Here is a 22,415-nt window from a genome sequence, read left to right as displayed (position 1 = left end):
ACATTTGCGATTTCTTTAAACCGTGGTAACATTAGAGTCAAACTCCTTTCTCCCCTCTTTGGGTCTTTGTGGAAAAACCAAACTATACTAATTAAGAAAGACTCCACCGGAAGTTCGTGTAACAAGCAGACAAAGCCTTTATACCGAAGTTATTTACATTGTATTGCAGACTTCTGTGCCACTGTTTCAAATATCTTCTAAAACGAAATCATTGCTAACAACACCAAATGTAACAAACAAATTTTGAACTCCGCATGAAAAACTTGCAAGTACTGGTTTAAATGAAACTGATGATGCAATTATACCTGTGTTTGCACATTTCTCTAAACTTTGAAATTCATTCTCTCGAGTCAGGCCCATCGGAAATTGTTTTTGATACTACATTTGTATTTCAGGCAACTATTTAAATCTTTAGCTTCTAGGAAATGCAAAAAGGACTGTAATATACTTAAAGTTATTCTGATACAAGATTTTTTTCACAAAAAACTGAAATTACTCGATCTCCTATCGGATTCTTTCAAATGAGGTCATAAGTGTCAAATGAGGTCATAAGTGTCTGTGTACAAAAACGGTATACGTCCTTAGCATTTGAGGAGTAAAGTCTTCAACTAACCTCCCTTAACTTGAGCGCAACTGTCGCATGAGTACCCGGGTATATGTTAAATCCACTATTTGGGTTAACAAATGTTTTTTGATTGTGCACAATCACTTTTAATCCGGTTGAAAAGTCACTCAGTGTGCTTTCATTAGTTTGAACATTCAGAATAATGTTGAGGCCAAGGTCGGGTCCTTCAAATTTCGAATAGAACATCGTACCGGATTCATTATGCCCAGAGTTGAATGTATAACAAATGAACCTTGCTGTAAGAGTCCGAACGAAGTCTTTTTCAGAGCATGGCCCTAGAGAAGCGAAGCTACAATACTTAAACCACAAGCCAACAAAGTCATGCCCATAGTTGGTGAGAAATTTTTCTTCGTCCAGTAAACGCTTTGATGAGCCAGTAAGAACATTGATTATGTTCTGGCGCGTGGTTTCATTACAGCCATTTACAACAGCCGGGCCATATATGTAATAAGCACACAGGAATGCTTGGCCACAAGTGAGATTTCCTCGAACCTCTCGCGTCTCATGGCATCCACTTATGTTCAATCCCATTTTTATAAAGTTTTCATTGTCATCTGCCATATCTATCTTGGATTTCATAAACTTGTTTAAATTGCAGATGGTCACTGACGGAAACTTCAAGCCGCCAGTTGGCGTTTCTTGTGTAATTACTGTCTTTGTAGGTCTTGACATGAATTTCCCAAAGCTTATGGTTGCGTTATAAGTATAGAAACTGGCAGAAGCGCAAAGGAATGTCAGCCATAACGCTCGCCTGTGAATGGAAAGCCCGTTTTGGACAATGTATCGCAGTCCGTGAAGAGTTGTGTTCGAGGCAAAGTCTTTCCATTTGGAAGACTGCGATGACTTTTCAGGCTCCACTTTTCTCTTCGTAGAATCAGTAGGGAGGTCAAGTGAAATCGGTTTCACTTGAATAACAGGCATGGTAGCAACAAATAGCTGTCTCTACAAATATAGAGAAGAATAGCTTTGTCAGTGAGGAAGGTTTACGGCTCTGTATCTAATGGAGCTGAGTATTTATCCGTCAGTTATAGCAACGCAAAAACAAACAGTGCATTCTACCCGAGGGGGTATGTACTCCCTTGTATGACATATATGGGTATGGGCGGCACCAAAGGTTACGGTTTTAAGCCGTCTGGTCATAATTAGCTATATAGGGTATCGATTTGGCCATCTGGGTCTTAGATATAGGTTATGGTTTTTGCGCTCTGGTCTTGCCGGCTGGGTATGGTTTTTAGAAGTAGTTACTTTTTCAGGTAGGGTCACAAATAGGGTAGGGAAAATCGCAAATTTGGTCGTAAATAGGGTAAGGGTTTGTAATTTTTCTGGGAGTACCCCTCGGGACATTCTAACATATTTGATATAATTTTTAAATTATCTTTTTTATCTTTTTGAAAGAAGGAATCCGATAGGAAATCGAGCAGTTTCAGTTTTTAATGGACAAAAACCTCGTACCAGATATGAAATATGAATAGTTGCCTGAAATAACGCCAAAAACAATTTCCCACTGGAACTCGAGAAAATGAATTTCAAAGTTGAGAGATATTGCGTAATCACATGTAGAATTTCATCATCAGTTTCACTTCACCAGTACATGTACTTTCAAGTGTTTCATATGAGTAACTCTTTATCATATTTTTATGTCTCTATTTTTAGATACTTCAAAATTTGTTTTCGACATTTCGCGTTTTTAGAAATGATTTTTTTCGAGCGGATGTTTAAAATAGTACCGCAGAAGACTAACTTGCAATGTAGATAACTTTAAATTTTTCAAATAACGTTTTTATTGTTAACACTATTTGAAATATTTTATCAACTGCACATAGTTTTATACCAGCTGTCCTTGTATTTAAATTCAGCTAATCTATTTTTTGCAGTATAAATTAAGTATTTATTATTACTATTATTATCATTATTACCATTACTAATATAATTATTAATATTATTAATAAAATTGTTATTATTATTATTGTTATTATTATTATTATAATTATTAACTTCGGTTCAAATTTTTATCCGCTGGTTACTCGGACTTGCGGTGGATTCCTTCTCAAAATGCACAAGAACTGTTGACAGACATAATTTGTAACCTCTAGTTTTTGACAGTTGTGTTTAAAGGGTAACTCTGGCTTACTATGGGTTTGATTGAGCTATGCTCAACGCCAACTACTGTAACCTTTAAGAGCTTTGTTAGAACTATACTTTTATAGAAAACTTTAAATGAATTATCAGTAGAAAACCCAAAATGAGTTTAAATGTGTTGAGTGTCCACAAAAAAAAAAAAAAAAAAAAGAAAAAGAAAAAGAAAAAGAAGTTAAGAAAAGATTAGAAAGAAAAACAAACGGAAAAAGAAATTTTCTCTGACTTCTGTAAAATGGACGGCGCTCACTACCAGCTGACCGAGGTAGTAAACGTATATATATTTTTTCGTTCGGTCCTTTCTCTTATCTTTTCATCAAAAGTTGAATGCTTGTGACATTTTGCGTGCCTAGTGACAATTCGCTGGATATAGCCGGAAAATCAGTCAACCAGTGTTTGTTCTGTTTTTGCGACTTTGTGAGTCGGGGTTCCGCATGAAGAGATTATTCATAGTAAGCTAAGTATAAATAATTTTGTGAAGAATGAAACCTTAGACAAATTTACCTTGTTGTAAATATCAGGATGAAAACTGTTCCGCTCTGTTTAGCACTCTGAGAATAAAATCTGCACTAAATTGATTTTCTAGCGTTTCAAACATCTGTAACTTTCAGTACTTTTCATTCATAATTAATTCATATGTATTTTGTATTCAGTCAATCACTTCTATCCTTGGACAACGGATGGCTCGGTATAACTCAGTATGAAAGATTGCAAAGTTCTTTCTGCCCAGCTGGAACAATGGCAAAACATTCCGAGCGAAAACAGTGAAGATTAGAAAAGGCCATTTTCCCCTCTTAGCTTACCTAGGCTTATGCTCAAAGGCAACAGATATACCATGTTGAAGGGGGAGGGGGGGGGGGGGAGGTGGAAAGTCATCGAAAATTGGCTGATACTGACACACGGACACCGTGTCATATATCATTCAGTTTTATTTAGTTCAAATGCTAAATAATTCAAACCACATCTAATTATAAATGCGTAACAAAAAAATTATGCTCTACTGACTACGGTCTTGTTTATAGTGGTCAAAGTTAATTTGGTCTTGTTTACAAATCAAAGAGCCAATACAAAACAATATGGCGGTCGTGCTGAGAAATAAATTGAATAGTTTTTTTTGTTTGTTTGTTTGTTTGTTTTTGGTCTATTCTACGATCTAGGAAACGCTGCGTGGCACGCTGACCTCTAATAGAAACCACTCTGCTTTATCAGCCTCGCAAGCAAAATAGTGACAGCTCGCTTGTGAAGTTTGCGTCGTCAAGAAGGGAAACTAACATTTTAAGCAACAAAATGTGAAGATTAAAAGAAAAACTTGTTTGGTTTGTGTGCTTCAAAACTTTCGTCAACAAGGTTAATTAAACGTTAGCTGGGGGTTAAGTTTGTTTAATTTGCCGTGGGACTAACACAAAAAGCAATTGAAATGTTATCAGCACGTTTCAGTGCCTTTTGATAAGACCACACGTACGATTTTTTTTCTTTACAACAGTAAACAAAAAAAAGATTCAAATAATAAGTACATCATAGTAAGCACATGCTTTTTTTTTCTCTGTTAAAGCGAAGAAAGTATTCATAATAACAAGGTAGCAAAACTTTAATGTAATCAAACCGAGTTTTAGATTTTCAAATTTGAAAATTTGATCCTGGAATCATTCAATTAAGTGTGGCTCGTACAGTACGTATCTATTAATGTTTGATGCCATTTTCTTTTTTTAGCAAAATTTGTCGACCTCATTAAAAGATAATGAAGTTATTCGTCAGCAATGTTTTCACTTTATCAGTATATCATAATCTTGTGTTTTTTCAGACGACGTACACTATTAAAATCAACCTATTATGCTTGGTATACCCTGTATAAATTCAATCTACTATTAGATTGAATTTATACAGGGTATACCAAGCACAATGTTCAGGGAGGCAAAACTTTTGCTGTGACAAAATGAATGATGAATACTCAACGTTCAAACCCTAATTATAACAGTTGTTCCAAACCTTAAGACAAAATTCAAACAGATTAGTCCAATAAACTTGACTGTAATTTCGCGCTCAAGCCGTCCTCCATACACTCGAATTCGAAAACTCTGCGTTTGAAAGGTACATTGAGTGGAAAACGGAACGGTATTCTGAGGAGGTTTTATTTGTTCTGCTGTATCACGTGTTTTGACAATGACGCCGCAAAAAAAAACCCGCTGTAGTAATTTTGCGGGCTTTTCAGGTTTAAGATTCGTTCTTTGAGCAATGGTGGATGGACGTGTCTTCTACGATTTAATGATACTTGTTTTAGGAAATCATGTTGCCAGGTTGAAGAAAATTACACTGTTTCCAGATATTTAGGCTAAAAAAAATGAAGTTAAGGTAGGAAAAACGAGAAAAAAAAATACGAAATTTCCGTCGCAGTACAATCTTTGCGAAAGAGGGCTGGGGACGAATGAAAACATTTTAAATGTCGTGACTTGAATACCAGTGACCACAAAGCGTCACGCGAGCTTGCTTCAGAGGTATTATGGAAACAGAATATAGCCGTAAAATGGCAAATGATCAAATTCCAGAAAGAAAACCCAGCTACAGGAAGGCTATTGGCGCTAATACAACGGAAAGCCAAACGAAGGCCGCTCGTTTTCATAACATTACCACTACTTCAAGCGATCCAGTGGTCAAATTTACTTCAGACGATGATGGACTAAACAGTTCTGGCTCAGGTAAGAAGAAACTCAAATCAGGTTTTTAAATTGAAGTTTATACTTATCACACACCATTTAGAACTGCACTGGTGAATCAGACTGAATTGGTGGAAAACCCATTACTTCTTGTGAATTCAATGGAACCGGAGGATAAAGCACGCGTAATGATTGTGTTACGCCTAGACAAACTTTGTTGTGGCCGAAACCAGTATTTTTTTGTGACATTTGTACATACATGTAAACTATGTTCTCGATTTCATCGCTACATTAGTAAAACTAGACCCAGCGACGAAGCAAGTAATCGTCCATATTAGAATCTAAAGAACATGCGGCTAAATGTAAATCGAACTGAAACAGGAAAAATGTTGATCCTCGCTTCAGTTAATATTGTGCATTAGTTTTGTCCCGACGTACAAGGAAAAAAAAAATTATACTGACAAGAACGTGATTTAGCATAAGTATCAAAACAAATTAAATTTAGGAAGAAATGCCCAAAATATCTCGCGAGCGTTCTAGAATAAGTGAAATCATAATCAATCTAGCTACAACACTTGAATAAAGACACGCTACGCAAGGTGGTGAAATTCAAATTTATTCAAAGCTCTCGGGGAATTAAGTGCCGTTTTCTTTCCAATAGCATATAAGATATTAATCTCATTTGCAGCTGTTATTGTATTTGCTCAGTTCTGGGAGGAGTAGCGTTTGCGCAAACACTGATCGAATTGTAACTGTCAGTGGTCGTCAATAAACTGGCCGGTGAACTTTAATTTACAACGAGTAAATCAGTATTAAATCCCGACATCAAATTGGAACCTTACATTGCAGGCACATTATTTCACTGTAGAATTTGTTTTCCATAATATTAAATCCGTATTTAATAGTGTGAGGAGAAAAACGTACGCTCTTTAATTATTTTGTGATTGGTCAGAATGAGTTTTTAGTTTAGAGCCACTAAAAGTCAGGCATGTTTGTCACGTACTCCCTAGGTTTACGTCGCTTACAGTCACAGCCATAGTCATAGCAATTTTTCTTGGAGGGAAAGGTGCAATGAGGTTAACCATCAGATTCTGTCCAAACGGAGAAAGCGGCTCTTTCTACTGTTTCCGTTATAAAATGCTGATAAACTCACAGGACATTGAAAACCTGCTCAGATTTATAATGGATATTATGGATGGCAGTGAACTGGAGGAGGTTGCATGGATCATGCCGTGTTTTATTTCATTACAAACCTAAGAAATAACCATTTTAACTGACCTTACGAGCTTCGATCGAGGATACAATATGATTAATTAATTGAGGTTCATATTAATCATTGGCAATTTCTTTTGACTGATGAAAAACCATAATAAGAGGAACAGTTCCATTTTCTTTCACCTGATTATATGCCAATTTCGATTTATTAAAACCCGGGTTAAGGGATTAAAACGGAACGGAAATTAACTATTCATCCCTCAACGTCGATGTGATTTATTTTGTTTTTATTCCGCTAAGACTCGGAGCCACATTAGAATTTTAAGGTATCGAAATTTTCCTATTTAGTTTAAACTTACCAGTTATATCACCCCCACTCTAACAAGAGAGCCTGGTGAAGGGCAAAAGAGTTGAGTAGGGGAGAGGGGAGGGGATCTAGAAATAGACGAATTTGCACCAGTGGACAGTCTGAGCGACTCTACACGCATTGTCATCCTCCTCGAACTCGAAAATATCCATGCAACGCGTGTGGTAATATTGTCCGCGGAAGAACTCGGTGCCATGCCTAATATGAGCCGGAGGTTACCTTGGGAATAAGGCCTGTGTGGGTGAGTAAGGGCCTGTTCATATGGAAGCGGGGGACCCCGGGGAGGTGAGGTACCTCACCTACCCGTGGTAAAATAAGGAAATACGTAGCTTGTCTTCACATGCAACCCCAGGGACGCGGAGTGAGGTCCAAAATGGAATCGCGCTGTCGCTAAGCACGCGCATAAACAAGAAACTATCGTTTGCTTTTTTCGTTTGTTCCGATGAAGCTGCTTTTCGCTTGAATTTCGTTGTTGCAGGAAAAACTTCAGTTCGATTCCGCTGGTTAGCCTCACTATCCGATTCCACGCTTAAGTGTCGCCAGCACTGTCAATTTTATCAGGGCTTTAGCGGTTTGGGGGTGAAATCGTCGAAATAACTGGCCACACTAGTAGCGAATGGCAGCCATGTTGTTCCGCCATGTGTTTTGGCGGGCTTTGGCGCAATGATTTGATTACCCCGGTTAGGCGGGTTATCCCACTCCGCAGCTTACACATGGAGAAAACTCAACCCACCGAAGCGGGTTACCCGTACCGGCTCACCGTGGTGGGGTACCCCACCTAATATGTGAACGCGATCAAGAAAGAAAGAGAGATTGTATGGATAGATTGGTCACCCCACCAAGGAGGGGACCTCACCTGCTCGAGGTCCCCCACTTCCATGTGAACTGGCCCTAACTATCGTACTCTTCATCTTCCTGAAACTAAACAAAACACTAAACCACAGACTAGCTCATCTATCCTGTCCCTATATCGTGGGTAAGCAGCCCTGGCAGGACCACCCCCCCCCTCCCCCATCCCATATCTTGTCCCAAATAACTTGCCCGGTGCATAGAGTGATCTTGATTGTATCGAGATCGATTTTGTTCCCCGTCAATACCGTGTCATGAGCTAGGTTTTTGTTAACATGTGATAAATACTATTCTTAAATTCTTTTCCTCAGCCAAAGACGTTGACACGCTTATAGAGACATTCTTCATACAACGCCATGCTGAGCAAGACAAAGAAGAAAAGCTGAGACGAGAAAAATGGACCGATTTTGCAGAAAATAGTACTCTCCATGGTTTCCATTTCATTTTTACCCGAGCTTCGCCGTGGGTGCGTTTGGTATGGATTTTTTTCTTACTAGGTTTCACTGCCTATGTAATTTTCTCCATATACAGCAGCATCTACAAATATTTTACCTACCCCATTGCTACCGTCATGAATATTTATCATCCGCAAGAGGGTCTGCAGTTTCCTGCAGTTACTTTGTGTCCCATGACAACGTTATCAAAGAGAAGGATTTCTATGAAGGACGAGGAACCATCGTTTAATAAGCTAGGACTAAACATAGCTGCCTGCAATACAACAGCGGCTGTCAGGGCAGGGAGACCATGCGGGGAAGCACTTTTGTGTTGTTGCACAGATTATACTGACAGTGAGATTTCTGTGGCTCTCCCTAACTGCACCGAGGACTACAGGAAAGATCTTCTCGAGGTCATAAAGAAGAAAAAGGATTCATTTAACGACAGGCAATTTCACGAAGCTTATGGTTCTGATATACGCAGAATGATCGTACCGGGAACTTGCCACTACGGATTGTCTGATGAGGGATGCTCCCACAAAGATTTCGATCCCATTGTGACAGACCTCGGGGTTTGCTACTCATTCAACGCGGCGCGGCACGGCGAGCAAATACTGAAAGCGTTTCAGGGCGACACGTTGTCCGGTCTGTCGCTGATACTAAATCTAAATTTGCATGACCACATGGTCGGCTTTTCCTCTGAGGGGATCTGGATCATTGTACACCATCAGGGGGTATACATCAACCCTTGGAATCGTATTCTTGTAGCTCCAGGGACGCGTACGGAAATCAGCGTTAAGCGTAAGGTGGTAAGTACATATATGGTAGCAGGGTCTGGACTGAGTAGCAACGCGCTAAGGGGGCACGACACAAAGTGACAAAATGACGAGATAGCTCCACTGGTAAGAGTCAATGTGGGATGCGGTTGTCTGTAAGGTTTAACTCTTCCATATTATTGAGAGATAGCTACTGTCGAGTCAGCAATATTAAGGCTAACATGAGCGTTGTTTAGACTAACAGTAGTGTCACTTCGTGTCTTGAGCACGCCCGCGTAAAGTAGTGAACGTTAGGTCACTATTTAGCTTGCAATTGCAGCTCAACCGGATTTGCGCGCTTAGTGAAAATCTGTTCCGTGCCTTAGGGCCTGTTTACAAGGAAGGAGGGTTATCCTAGCAAGCGGGTTAACCCTAGCTGGAGGGCAAAAGATGGCCCGGGTTTACAATCAAAATTTCACAGGTAGGGTAACCCTACAACCCGGGACGACCTAAATGCGCGGTTACACTCAAAGGGTCTGGAAACAATTGGAAAGTTAACCTGGGTAGAGGAGTTAACCCTACTTGAAGTGTTCACAAGGGAAAAAGTTAACTCGCCTGCCATGGTAGCCCTAGCAGGCAGATAGGGTAAGCCGCTTACTCGGGTAACCCTAGCTGCCTTGTAAAGACGACGAAGAAAACAAGAGGAAATGTGTGACTGCTAGGGTAACCGCTTGCTAGGGTAGCCCTCTCTCCTTATAAACAGGCCCTTAAACAGAACTTAACCTGACGTTCTCCACAATCACACGACCTTGCACTGGACCGATTTGTGCTGTAAATTTCGGCGGGTCCTCTCCTATGACAAGCTTGGGGATGGTCGTCGGAAAATTTAAAATAAGCCTCTAAAGAAGACCAATCTGGTTGTGGGTTGAACAATATTTGACCTCTAACAGATACCACTTAAAACGGAATAGGCTAAATTACAAGCAGCTCAGTGTTCACGAATGGGGCCTGTGTTAGTAGGCCTCGAGGGGGACTCGAGAGACCGACGGAAATCGAACCTAAAAACGGAAATACGAGCATTTATTATTAGTAGTATTCCTTCGAGTGCACCCTAAAAGATGCTTTGACAGCTAAAGATAGTGGCGTTGTACGGGCGCCCCCGACCTTTTCTTACTTGGAGTCTCCCGCCGACCCCGGGTTGTAACTAAAGATTGAATTTAATTTAATTTTAATGAAGGTCAAATAAGACTCCTGTGCGCCTGAGTCTTTTAGCCCCCTAAGGCCTATATTCCGGGACCTAAAATATAAATCCCCTTTACTGTCAATGCTATTCGCTTATACAACCCAATTGAAATGGCAGGATATACTTCAATTCACCTTTTCTACCAATATTTATCGGCCAAAAGCTTCCTTAGACCGATTTTTATTTCCAGTACTTAAAGGGAGGGTTTCACGGTACGGCGCATGCCCGGGGGGTACTCCCTTATATGGCCTCTATAAGTAAGTGCGGCCCTAAAGCATACGGTTTTTCAGCCGTTTTGACCATAAATAGGTTATCGATTATAGTCATTTTGATCATCAACAGCGTCTAGTTTTTGCACTGGTTTTTGCGCATTCTTGGGCAAGTTTTTAGAGGAAGCCACTTTTTTCTTTTTCATTGATAAGACCAGCGTCTGGTTTTTGCACACCCTTGAGCATGTTTTTTCTTTTTTTTTTCAGAAGAAGCTACTTTTTCATCATTATCGACAAGACCGATTAACAAAAGCCCTTCACAACAAAAGCCTTTTGCACAGACCCAGTTTTTCATTGTAAGCAAGGGCCTAAGCAAGTTACCTAATTTTGCATGCAAATAGCCGTAAAATCATCAACCATAAGAATTCTTCGAATTCTTCTCGTGTTCTTCCAACATCCCAAGTGGTTTGTCAGCCTATAAACCATAGAAACTTGTGGTCTATTGCTTTTATATAATAATTCGGAAGACACGTGAAATTTCCATGAGTTTACTGGCACAATAAACCATAGCTGATTGACCAATCAGAACGCGCGTATTGATTTGATTATTATATAAAAACGATAACATTGATAAGAAGCAAACAAGAGTATTTAATTTTTGATTTAGAGACTTTGGGCCGAACCGTGAAACCATCCCAGTGGTCGCCCCCGGGGTCACAACGTGGAGGTCTGGGTATTGGTGTCTGAGAGCGTATAAATATGGCCGACAGAATGGCGGACACGGAAGACATAAGGACGTCGCTGTTCAGGGCGACGAGAACCTCAACAACTGCACATTGACCAATTTGCCAGGTTTTCTACAAAACCCTCCACAAATTGGGCTTGTCTTTGGAATAATCCACGTTGGGGGTAGCTATTCCTCACTTCGGAACTGTACCAAGACAAGACAGTGCCAAGATTCTTGCTCATATGCATGGTACCAGGTATTGGTAAACTGACGTTCGTTGCCATGGAAGTTGAAGTACATGTAACTCAGGATATCAGAATCAATACTTACTGCAAAATTCGTGATTCACTTAGTACAGAATTTTTATATGAATCACATGAAAAATGGCAATTATGGTTCCCGGTATGATCAATGGAACCCGGCGATCGAAATGAATTTCAATCGAATTCAGTCGAACTCAAACATGGATAGAGTATGCTTCTGGTTCGGCAAACTCTCGCATTAGCAAAAAAGAGAATCGTCTCAATTGAACGTTTGATTTCCGAACCCTTGATCTGGTGTTGAAAATCAACAGCAAGTTTTTTGGAGGCTTGAGTTACTTCAGAAAAACACATGCTTTTCGTAACTGCAGAAATCGTGGATAAATTGCTTCAGATGTACTGTGGGTTGTTAGCTTTAATTGCGCGGTAAAAGGCAGAGAAAAGTGCTGCATTGACCTGAAGGAGTGTGAAGATTTCAAAGTTTTATAGAAAAGAGGGAATAAAAGAAAAAAGGACAAGAAAAGCTTACATACACATACATACCTTATTTGATGAAGTAGGTTTGAATTAAGGCAACCGAAGGGCTGATGTGGACCTACTACAATAAATATCATATAAACTTAAAATACAAACATCAGAAACCAGAAGGTGTAACAGGATAAAATGCGTATGGGTTTACCAGAGCTTTTTTACAGGAACAAAGTGGGCAGGACTAGACCACATACAATGACCTTTGTTCAAGCAAATATCTTCACCAAACACAAATGAATTCAATCCATTACAGTGTGTTCCATTGAGTTTGGTTGCTGAGCTCAATTGAACACAATCTAATGGACTGAGTTCAATTCGGTTAGATTTGTTTGTTTGTGTATCGCAGGGTCACCCTCCAGCATTAAATTCAGTGATACCTGTTTATTCCCCTGTGTGGGCAGTCGGGCAATGTGAGGGTATGAAAGTCTCAAGCCACCTAAAGTCATCTCCAATTGCCCTAGGCTGCCATGATTACCGGGTCAATTTCGCTTAAATTGTGCAAATCACTATTAGTCACCCACAGTAATGGTACAATAATTTAAGGTCCCAGATTAGGCCTTACTAATATTACATATTAGTTTTGCATGGGTTTGAAATGAAGCTGCACACTTTGGACTTGGCATGCAAACTTTCTTGCCTTTATGTGACAAGTCCATAGAGCATATATTTACAAGGGCATAGCCAGGATTTTTCAAGGGGGAGGGGGGGTCACACTGTGTCAAAGTGAGGGTACTCACCAGATCATCATGGTATTTTTGTCGCCTGTTGTAGGTTGTTTGCTTAGAAAAGGCTTACAAAAGGGGGATCACAGGCACCCCAGGACCCCCTCCCCCCTAGCTACGCCCTTGATTTACATGTACAATAATTGTACGCTGTTGAGGGCTGTGTCTTTATTTTGGTATTCCTGATTGTCGTCTTCCTTGGTACATGTTAGCTTTCGCTAATCAAATTTTTCTCAGTTTTGTTGTTCTAATGACTGACTGAACTGTTTCATTTGGGTACCAATTATTGATTGCATGATGTGTTTATTTGTTTATTTGTTTTTTTGTCATTTGAAGTATCGAAACAAGAAACCACCATATGAAACAAAGTGTAGTGAAACTATACACCTGGCTGGATATCAAATGTACACTTCTGAAGGATGTTACACAGAGTGCCTGTCGAATGCGACACTGAGAAAATGTGGATGTAGATCACCAAGTGACTCAGGTGAGGAGTTAACAGACCAATCAGCACACAGTTTAAACAACCCTTGTGAGATAACTTTAAGAATTCCTAGGAATTCCTAGGAAAAAATTCCTAGGAATTCCTAGGAATCTAAGGTGTGAATTTTCATGGTAATTCGGACTCGGAATTCCTAGGAATTCCAAGTTTACATAGAGCTGACATGGAATTCCTAGGAATTCCTAGGAATTCCAACTGAAATATACTCACCTTGAAAATTCCTTAAAATTCCCAAAAATTCCTAGGAATTTCTGAGAATAACTTGGAATTTGTAGGATTTTTTGAGAATAGGTTGGAATTTTTTGGAAAATCTGAGAAAAACTGGGAATTTTGTATCATTTGTAGGCCAGGCAAAATTTTGATGATGAATGCCCGGCATTAAAATAACAAATAAAGTCACTGATATCACATCAAACAGGTGTTAAATCAATGGTTTATTACATTGGCTTTGATGAATTTAAACATAAGAATAATTATCCTGTTTCTTTTTCATTACATCAAGAATCAAGAGTAAAAAAAACAGATATGAAGGTCAAACTTTTACATGTTTGATAAAAAGAGAACTTTTTCAGATAATTTACTTACTTTTTTAGTTTTCAAATCCAACAATTTTCCATACACAAGATTTTAGCTTAAATTATTGTTATTATGTGGAACAAATCTGGATTTTCATGACTGTACGGAATCAATGATAAGAACAAAACTGAAACATTCCATAAAATTAAAAAAGGCTGAGTTTGGGCAAACTTAGCTGCTGTTCAGTTACTTTTGTTGATTCTGCAGCTTCTTTTGTTGCCCTCTAATTAGGGTGTCAACAGCTAGCCTCTTCATCTTCATCTTTGTTGTATGACATCTACAACAAAATTAAAAAAATACATTACATTGCGATATATATGAGGTACTGTAAGACTGAGATCCAAATATTTATGTGTTCACAGTTTAATACATGGAGCTAATTAAGACCTGACTGTAAGCTGGGTGAAATGTTAAAGGAGAAGACTTGATAATTGTGAAGGTGCTTGTATACCATTGATAAATATGTTACATAAATCTTGAGCTTACAGTAGATTAAATCAAGGTTTTCTTTCTTCTATAAGTGTATCAAGAACTCTCAAATTGGAGGATATATATCACGGTTTTTAGCCAAATTTAGACATTAAAAATATTAAAAGACACTTAAAATATTAAAGGAACATTTAAATAATAGAGTAAACACAAAAGAATATACGGATCGACAAAAATTGAAGATCAACACGGATTGCCATACAGTCAGGCTGAAACACACAGGAGATATTATCAAACTCATGCACACTGTGGCTGCCTCGTTGGAGTTTTTGTCAAGAACTTTGACTGGGATCAGAGAGAACTGCTATATTTGTTTCGTTTGAACAAGTGTGGCGAGAGAAACGACTTGTTATTCGCAAATCAAATTGTTTAGGCACACACTCTGGGCAACCTAAATTGTTTCAACTTTGCTTTAGCCAGAATTCATTTCATGCCATGACTGAGTGACCCACTCGTGTGTGATTCGTGATGATAAAGTTCATTGAAAAGCTTTTGTCTAAATACAAGAATTTACTTTGTATAATGTAAGGTTACTTGAATTTGATTACTCACCAAATAATTTTGTATACGGCTAATCTGCCCTTTGAATTTTTCCCCGTTGAAACATCCACAGTAAGACTTTCTTTTAGCTCCAAATCTTCGCCAAGAATAACTTGTTTCTCGTTAATGATACTCACGCTGTTTTCTTCTGGTCACAGGACCACAGCAAAAACCATTTTGATATAATTTTGGAAGTGAAATGACTACTAAAACGCACGGGCGATCAACCGTTTACGCCGAATTCAAAGATGGGCGCCAAAAGAGGATGAATAAAGCGATCTTTGTCACGTTCAGTCATGAGGATAGTCACGTGAAAATTCGCGTGCTGTGATTGGTTCAGTTGATCAGTTGAGGAGAGAATGGAAACTGGAGAAGAAGGAGAGAGAGACTGGCAACGAGGTTGCCGGGCCAGTCGGTTTCGACGGCAAGTCTGTTTCCCTTGCCACGCTGTTTTGGTGGTCTTTTGAAAGATGGGTCTTGCTTCAAAAGGAAAAAACTACACAAACTTTTCACGAAGAAATCAAGGAGGAAAATGGAACGTATTTTAACTGGTTGATCTGCTCCCGACGGTTGTCAAGATAACAAAGGATCGTGAGGCACTTAAATCAAGTTCACTGCAAAGGTAAAGGAATCCAATTTTATAGGGATTTTCTGTTATGATAAGCTAAAATTCTAAATAAATCAAACTAAGCAATGCATTGTGTGCTCTTTAAAACCCTAAAAGCCGAAATTCACCTAAAAGGTTTCGGATCGACCTGAGGAAACGAGATAAATTCGGCGAAATAAACTTAAGCTTGTTGTAAGTCCACCAATGCTTGTCATTTTTTCCTTTGAATTATTTATAAGGATTAACATGATATGAGATCTATAGTCTTTTCAATACATCAAGATGTAGGTTTTTTTATTTGTCATTTATTTATGTCAGTTATTTATTTGTTTCCCACTGACTCATAATCTTTTTTATTCTTCTGATTTTGTTGTGTCGTGAATTAAAGTGACCGCGAGGACAAGGAAATACAAGAAACATATTGATGATTCCACTATACCCATGCCAAAATCTACAAGATTTGACCACATAAATCGCTTAAAGCAGTCTTCACAGGCTAGTTGACGTCACCTCCCTCTCTTGCATCACTTTTTCCTGGAGATCATTTCCAGCACCATGAACAGAACACCTCAGAGTTTTCGGCTCACCTGAGTGAGATGGCTGTTGGCAAGAATGTTGTGGATGACTTTGATGGATTATGGAGTCAACCTTTATGCAAGAATTGAAGCTTCACGGAAGCATTTGATGAAATTGAGTTGCCTATACCTGAAAAGACTACAGAAATACCAATTGATGTAATACACAACAACTCAGATTTGTCCACAGACAGTGATTCAGATAATGATGTTGAAGTTTCTAGTTCTGACTCCTCTGAAGAAATTGAGAACTCTTACACTGACGGCCATTCACTGGACTCCCCTGATGAAAGTGAAACTAATGGTCCCAAGAAAAAACATTTTCTGCCAAAGAATATGCCTGTATGGCTATTCTGGCCTTAATTTCAAGACATTGTATGACAATGAGGGGCTGCTAAAGATATCTTTGTTTTAATGAAACTACCGGTAATTTGTCCAGAGAATGTCACAGTACAGTTCTACAAATGTACAGCAAGTGTGTGGAAACTGTGAGCTTTTCATTTATGACATCTGTGAGAGATGTCTTCCTCTTTTTCCTAAAGTCATAAAGGATCAAGTCAAAAATTGTTCAACAGTGGGCTGTGATGGGTATGTGTGTGAATCTACAATTATATTAAATATATACATGCAGATATATACTTTTGGTTTTATTGAAATTGCAAATAATATATATTCATTTATGCTGACAGTAATTTTTTGCTTAATCTATTTATCAAATCTAAGAGCATCCATTTTTCTATCAGTTAAACTCTGGGTGTTTGATTTAAGGGTCCATACGGGCACATATACACTAACAAATCATGTTGGATCTAAAAAGCAATGTTATCAGTGCTATAGTTTTATGTTGAGTTGTCAGACTTAAACTGGAATTAACGTACATTTGTTTGGAAATAATTACCTTGGAGCTTGACAACAATAAAAAGGTATGGAACTCCAGAGAAATGGTCCTGTTGATTTTTACTAATTCAGAGAAACTGATTCATGCACTGAGTTCATCTTTAATTTTGACATTTTGGGAAATTTCCAGAAATTTCCAACAATATTTCATGTGTTTTAGCTATTCCCAAAAATTCCTAGATATTCCAAACACATTTTTTAAAACAGTCTGGGAAGTAATAGGAGTTCCTAGGAATTCCCAATAATTCCCACTCATACTTTTCACTATTCCCAAATATTCCCAGAAATTCCAAGGTCTTGGATTAAGCATAATTTGCATGGCTTGGAATAACTTGGAATTCCTAGGAATTCCCAATAATTCCCAGTCATACTTCCACTATTCCCAAATATTCCCAGAAATTCCAAGGTCTTAGATAAAGCGTAATTTGCATGTCTTGGAATAACTTGGAATTCCTAGGAATTCCCAGACTACTGGGAATTTGTTTCGCAGGGGAAGTACCGGTAGCGACTGGCACATGTAATGTAACACAATTTTTTGCTGAGTTAAACATCTTTGCATGGTTTTTTCATCACTTCCAATCCATTCAGTTTTTTTTTTTTTTATGTTTGTTATGACAGTGATTAATCAAGTGAAGCAAGTTTCAATTCAAGACCTCCAAAAAGTACACACTACTGAAAACATCAGGAGGGGTGACAAAGGTCACGAGAAATTTATTGTTTCTTTGCAAGCTTAATTGCTTGTATCAAAAAAATTTGCTTCACTGGTTCTCACAAAATGAGAATCTTGTCTCTCAAGACAAGACCATCATATAGTGAGACGAGAGTGTCATCTCAAGAGAAACAAGATGAGGGGTAGTAACTTACCTTTTATTGGTACTGTAGCTAGGGGAAGTCATATGTGAGCAGTTCTTTAATTTGGTTGGTCAGTCAACCAGCCATAACATTTATTTATGATTGCCCAACTTATTATGACTGATTAACTGACTGAATGACTACCTTAGCAACTGACTGGCTGATTGATTGATTGATTGATTGATTGCTTGCTTGCTTGCTTGCTTGCTTGCTTGCTTGCTTGCTTGCTTGCTTGCTTGCTTGCTTGCTTGCTTGCTTGCTTGCTTGCTTGCTTGCTTGCTTGCTTGCTTGCTTGCTTGCTTGCTTGCTTGCTTGCTTGCTTGCTTGCTTGCTTGCTTGCTTGCTTGCTTGCTTGCTTGCTTGCTTGCTTGCTTGCTTGCTTGTCCAATACAGCCATAGACAGAGGAATGCACTGACTCTTAAAATATTAACTGACTGACTGATTGCCTAACTCATTGAATGATTGACTCATTGGGGCACTGGCTAGTAGTTGTTTAGCTGATTGATTGACTGACAGACTGACTGACTGACTGACGGTTTGATTGATTAGCTGCAATTTATTGTAATTCTGTATCTTAATGTGGAAACAAAACCACTGCAACCAAAAATAACAAATACAATGCATCTATATCCAATCTTGGAAAATTGTTTGATTTTTCCAGTACATTTTGGTTGGAGTTTAAGTGTCTCATTCTCATTGATGCATGTTGTGTGACTGTCACATTTTTCAGTTAACTTTGGAGATCGAGTCTGTTTTCGAGAAGATGTGTCCTGCACTAATTCAGTGATTAATGGTAGGTACAGTGCACATGTAAACTTGAAAGAGTTTTAAAGATTCCTTAATCTCAACTTAGTACTGGTGCTGATGTCACAAAGGCACTAAATTTTGTAATTATTTCAATCAAAAATGTAACACTTGCCTCTCTTGATCTGAAAGGTGTAATACCGGTATATTCATCATTATATGTAGACATGAGTGTTTTACTTGAAAATAAATTACTTGTAAAATTCATACAAAACCACATCCGGGACTTGGGTGGCATATTTTACATACAGTATTCTCACTAGTGAAGATATTGATGACTTCATTGTTTTGTTTTGTTTTGTTTTGTTCTGTTTTATTATTTCCTCCATTCATTGTCATATTACAACGATATTTTTTATATCACAAAGTCATTATTGTCATTGATGTCATGTCTGACCATTAAAATGTACTTAAATTTGTGGGTGTATGATCGAAACATCTTCAGATCTTCCTCGAAATCTTCGGTATGTTTTGGAAATTTTTGGAAAATGTTTGGAAACATTCATGTGGCCTTCACACAATTTTTGGAGAATCTTAGCAAATTTTCGCAAAGTGGTTAGAAATCTTCAGAAAATTGTCAAAAGCGTTATCAGTATATGTTTGTATAACTATAAAAAATATATATATATATGGTTGCTTGTAGACATGGAATATCTCCTCTCATGTTCAACCTTATATCTTACTCATTCACTGTGCTGACTCATTAGATATCGAGTTGAACACTCAAAAGAGATATTCCATACCGTATCTACATGTATGAACGCCCATGTATTATCCTCCGTGTAGGGGATTGCCATAATGATAACTAAGTCTTGTCAAAGAGAAATAGTTCTGCATATTGTGAATTGGCACTTTCGAAAAGGCCAAAAAATGAAGACAGAAATGATATTTAACTCTTCCCTATAAGGATGTCATTATTCCATTCAATACACTACAGCAAACTGCTGATAATTATTATTTCATGTACTGTATTACAGATATGTTTGAAGGCACCATAAAGTGTGACTGCCCTCTGGCTTGTGATGTGATCAATTATGAATCAACAGTGTCAAGTGCAGTGTTTCCCAACCCAACAATGATTAAAATACTACAAAACAAAGGCTACAACAGGACAAATGAGTACTTAAGGTAGCAACACGGTGGCAATTATTTAGAACATTAAATCATTTGCCATGTACAGTATGATACTGGAAATATTTATGGAATGTTATTGTGTAGCAAGGGAAAAGTCAATTAGGCACGAGAAAACTAAGCCCCAAACAGTAATGGTACGCATAATCTTGAGATTTGATCACATGTCCTGAGCTTTATTGTGATTGGTCAGTACACAATAGACCTGTCAAAATCAAATCAAAGTGTTCACAGTTTTTTGAATTGCACAGTAATTTACTCATGCTATAATGATTTTGCTTGTACAGTTCGTAATTAAGGATTATGAATTAAGGATTGGACCTAAAAGGTAAAAGAGAAATTTGAGCATGATGTATTTTTTCTTGCTTTTATAAATACATGTTTTGCTGGAAGTAAGGCAAAAGGCTCAGCACGATGCATTCTATTACATAATTTGTACATGTATATACTGTAATTGGGCCAGTAATATGCATTTTGCAGAATACTCTGTACCCTATCCAGCCAAAGGGGATTCAAAGTCTACACTCTCAAGCCAATCCATGAGTGAAAATACTTAAAACATGAGGATCTGACTCATCAAGCTCTCTTATAATACTCATTGATGGACTACAAATGCCCCTTCTTTCTTTCCTCTTAGGGTTGGTATTTCAAGACTAGCATTTTTGAATTTCAAAATCTGCTCATGCATTTGAGCACATTGATATTTGGCTCGAGTATTGTTTTTCCTTTGTTTATTCCCTTAGAAAGAACTTGGTTTTTCTTCAAGTTGGCTACAACTCTCTCAGTTATGAGTATTTTAGGCAAACATCACAGTATGATAGCGGAGCACTGATGGGTGAGTCAGATTTTTGTAATATTTCTATTGCTTGCAACCAGAGAAATGGTTGCAATTGAATAGTAGTAAACACGCTTGGGTAAACCGTCATCTTGAAATTGCAATTATGGAATCCTGGCAAGAGATTATAATCTCTTGATCCTGGCTAATTTCTGTAGTCTTCTAAAATGCTGCCGTACATGAAGTGGAGGCGTGACTTAGTGGTTATCGTATCAGACTCCAGATTAAACGGAGGGGGGGGGGGGGGAGGGATAACCTTATGATGGACTAGCATCCCATCGGTGGGGAATAGACGTACTCTTAATCTTTTCATGCTACAACAACTGGAGATGACAGCCAGCCTGATGGACGACTAGACTCGAACAGATTACAACTTTCTTTTATTTAAAACGCATTAAACAAGAAAAACAAGGGTTCTGTTGACAGTCAATTTTTCACAGTTCACTCAGCTGGCAACTAGAATGGACGTAGAGATAAATGTATGTGGGTACAATTTGCCGAAAAACACTCTCAGTCATTCGCATGGTCAAATCATAGCTACTTGTATTTTGTAAGCTATGATGGTGGGGTATTTAGTGTAGACATAAGAAAATATTTTTTTTGCTTCTGAGTTTGACCGTACTCAGTATTGTGACGTTGTGAGCCTGAGAAGTGAGCGCCTTAAAAATGCTTTGAATTGCAGTTGATCGCTCTAAAACTCAGTTTCAGTAGTACAACTGTAGTCACAAGTTTAGTTAAAAACTGTGACTACAATGTGGATTTCATGTGCATTTGCACATTAGGACGGATTTAGTGTCTGTCATTTACCTAGTGTTATAAATGATTACAACAAAGTGGGGAGGGGGAGGGGGGGGGGGGGGCTTAAGAAATTTGTGTTCTGAGAAAGTGGTAACTTGTATTGTTGGACTTTCTCAGCTTCAGAGATTGGTATTGTCAAAAAGAGAGTAAATGTATGTGGCTTATCCAATCCAGACTTTTCGCCCCACGTCACTGGTCTATTTGTGTTTAGAAGAAGCTTTTTCTTGGTTTCTCATATTTTCGTTCTTGTCTACAGGTGAAATTGGTGGTAACCTGGGCCTGTTTCTTGGCTGCAGTATTCTTACCATCTTTGAATTTGTCGACTTCGCCATTTACCTGTGCCGCACCCGTATCAAGCAAAAGTCCTAAATATCCAAGTTATAGGGGCTTCCAAATTACGATCGCATTTTACTGCTTTAAACCAACAATGACTTCTTAAACGAGACATCTCCATTTTCTTTACACGTAGCTACTTAAATAATGTTATTTAGACAATCCATTTTGCCTAAAGGCGCGATGATACTATCCTCTTACAGCACTGTGCTGAGGTTAAGAGACGAAGCTCGCCAAATTTCGTATACTGCTCTCCCGAAACTTCGCAGGTAATTTTCTCTTGCCCTGTTCACACTTGCCTGTAACAGGTTGCCCTACTATTACACATTCCCGCGGAATAGGCCGTGTGAGCAAGGCTCGAGAAACGGACGTTTAAGGAATGCGGTTTAAGATTAACATGTAATTATTTAGTAGAGAAAATACACGTATCTCCCCGCCTTAAAGAAGCGCACTCCAATGCCTGCACTGCACTGCACTGCATTGCACTGCACTGCACTGCACTGCACTGCACTGCACTGCATTGCACTGCACTGAAGTGCACTGCTCACGTGAACGGTGAAATCGGCCATATTCAATTCCATCGAAATTATCGAAAATCGAGCAGTGAATCGAAATCTAGATTATCAGAAGTTGGATTACCAGATGTTTAATAGCGATTGCACCCTCTGAGACGCCATGAGCATTGTACGGGTATCGCAGAGGTCATGGGTTCGAATTCCGTTCAAGCCTGAATTTTTTTCAGTCATTAATT

General features: G+C 38.5%; 2 protein-coding genes across 2 annotated transcripts; one reads left to right on the top strand and one right to left on the bottom strand.

Moving 5' to 3' along the window:
- Window positions 1-359: 359 nt before the first annotated feature.
- On the bottom strand, window positions 360-1,546 carry LOC145490502 (acid-sensing ion channel 1A-like). The gene has a single exon (XM_081469609.1). It carries the CDS (start codon window positions 1,544-1,546, stop codon window positions 605-607), a length of 942 nt encoding a protein of 313 aa, XP_081325735.1. The 3' UTR covers window positions 360-604.
- A 3,367-nt stretch (window positions 1,547-4,913) lies between these two features.
- On the top strand, window positions 4,914-22,134 carry LOC145490869 (bile acid-sensitive ion channel-like). Its single transcript, XM_081469986.1, has 7 exons — window positions 4,914-5,454; window positions 8,155-9,086; window positions 13,061-13,211; window positions 18,494-18,556; window positions 19,545-19,695; window positions 20,442-20,533; window positions 21,588-22,134. Exons 1-7 carry the CDS (start codon window positions 5,259-5,261, stop codon window positions 21,698-21,700), a joined length of 1,698 nt encoding a protein of 565 aa, XP_081326112.1. The 5' UTR covers window positions 4,914-5,258; the 3' UTR covers window positions 21,701-22,134.
- The last annotated feature ends 281 nt before the right edge of the window (window positions 22,135-22,415 follow it).

This window comes from Orbicella franksi, chromosome 6 (assembly GCF_964199315.1).
Source record: "Orbicella franksi chromosome 6, jaOrbFran1.1, whole genome shotgun sequence".
NCBI classification, from domain to species: domain Eukaryota; kingdom Metazoa; phylum Cnidaria; class Anthozoa; order Scleractinia; family Merulinidae; genus Orbicella; species Orbicella franksi.
Note: the sequence above shows the minus strand (reverse complement) of the source record. Positions and strands in the feature narration are given on the sequence as shown.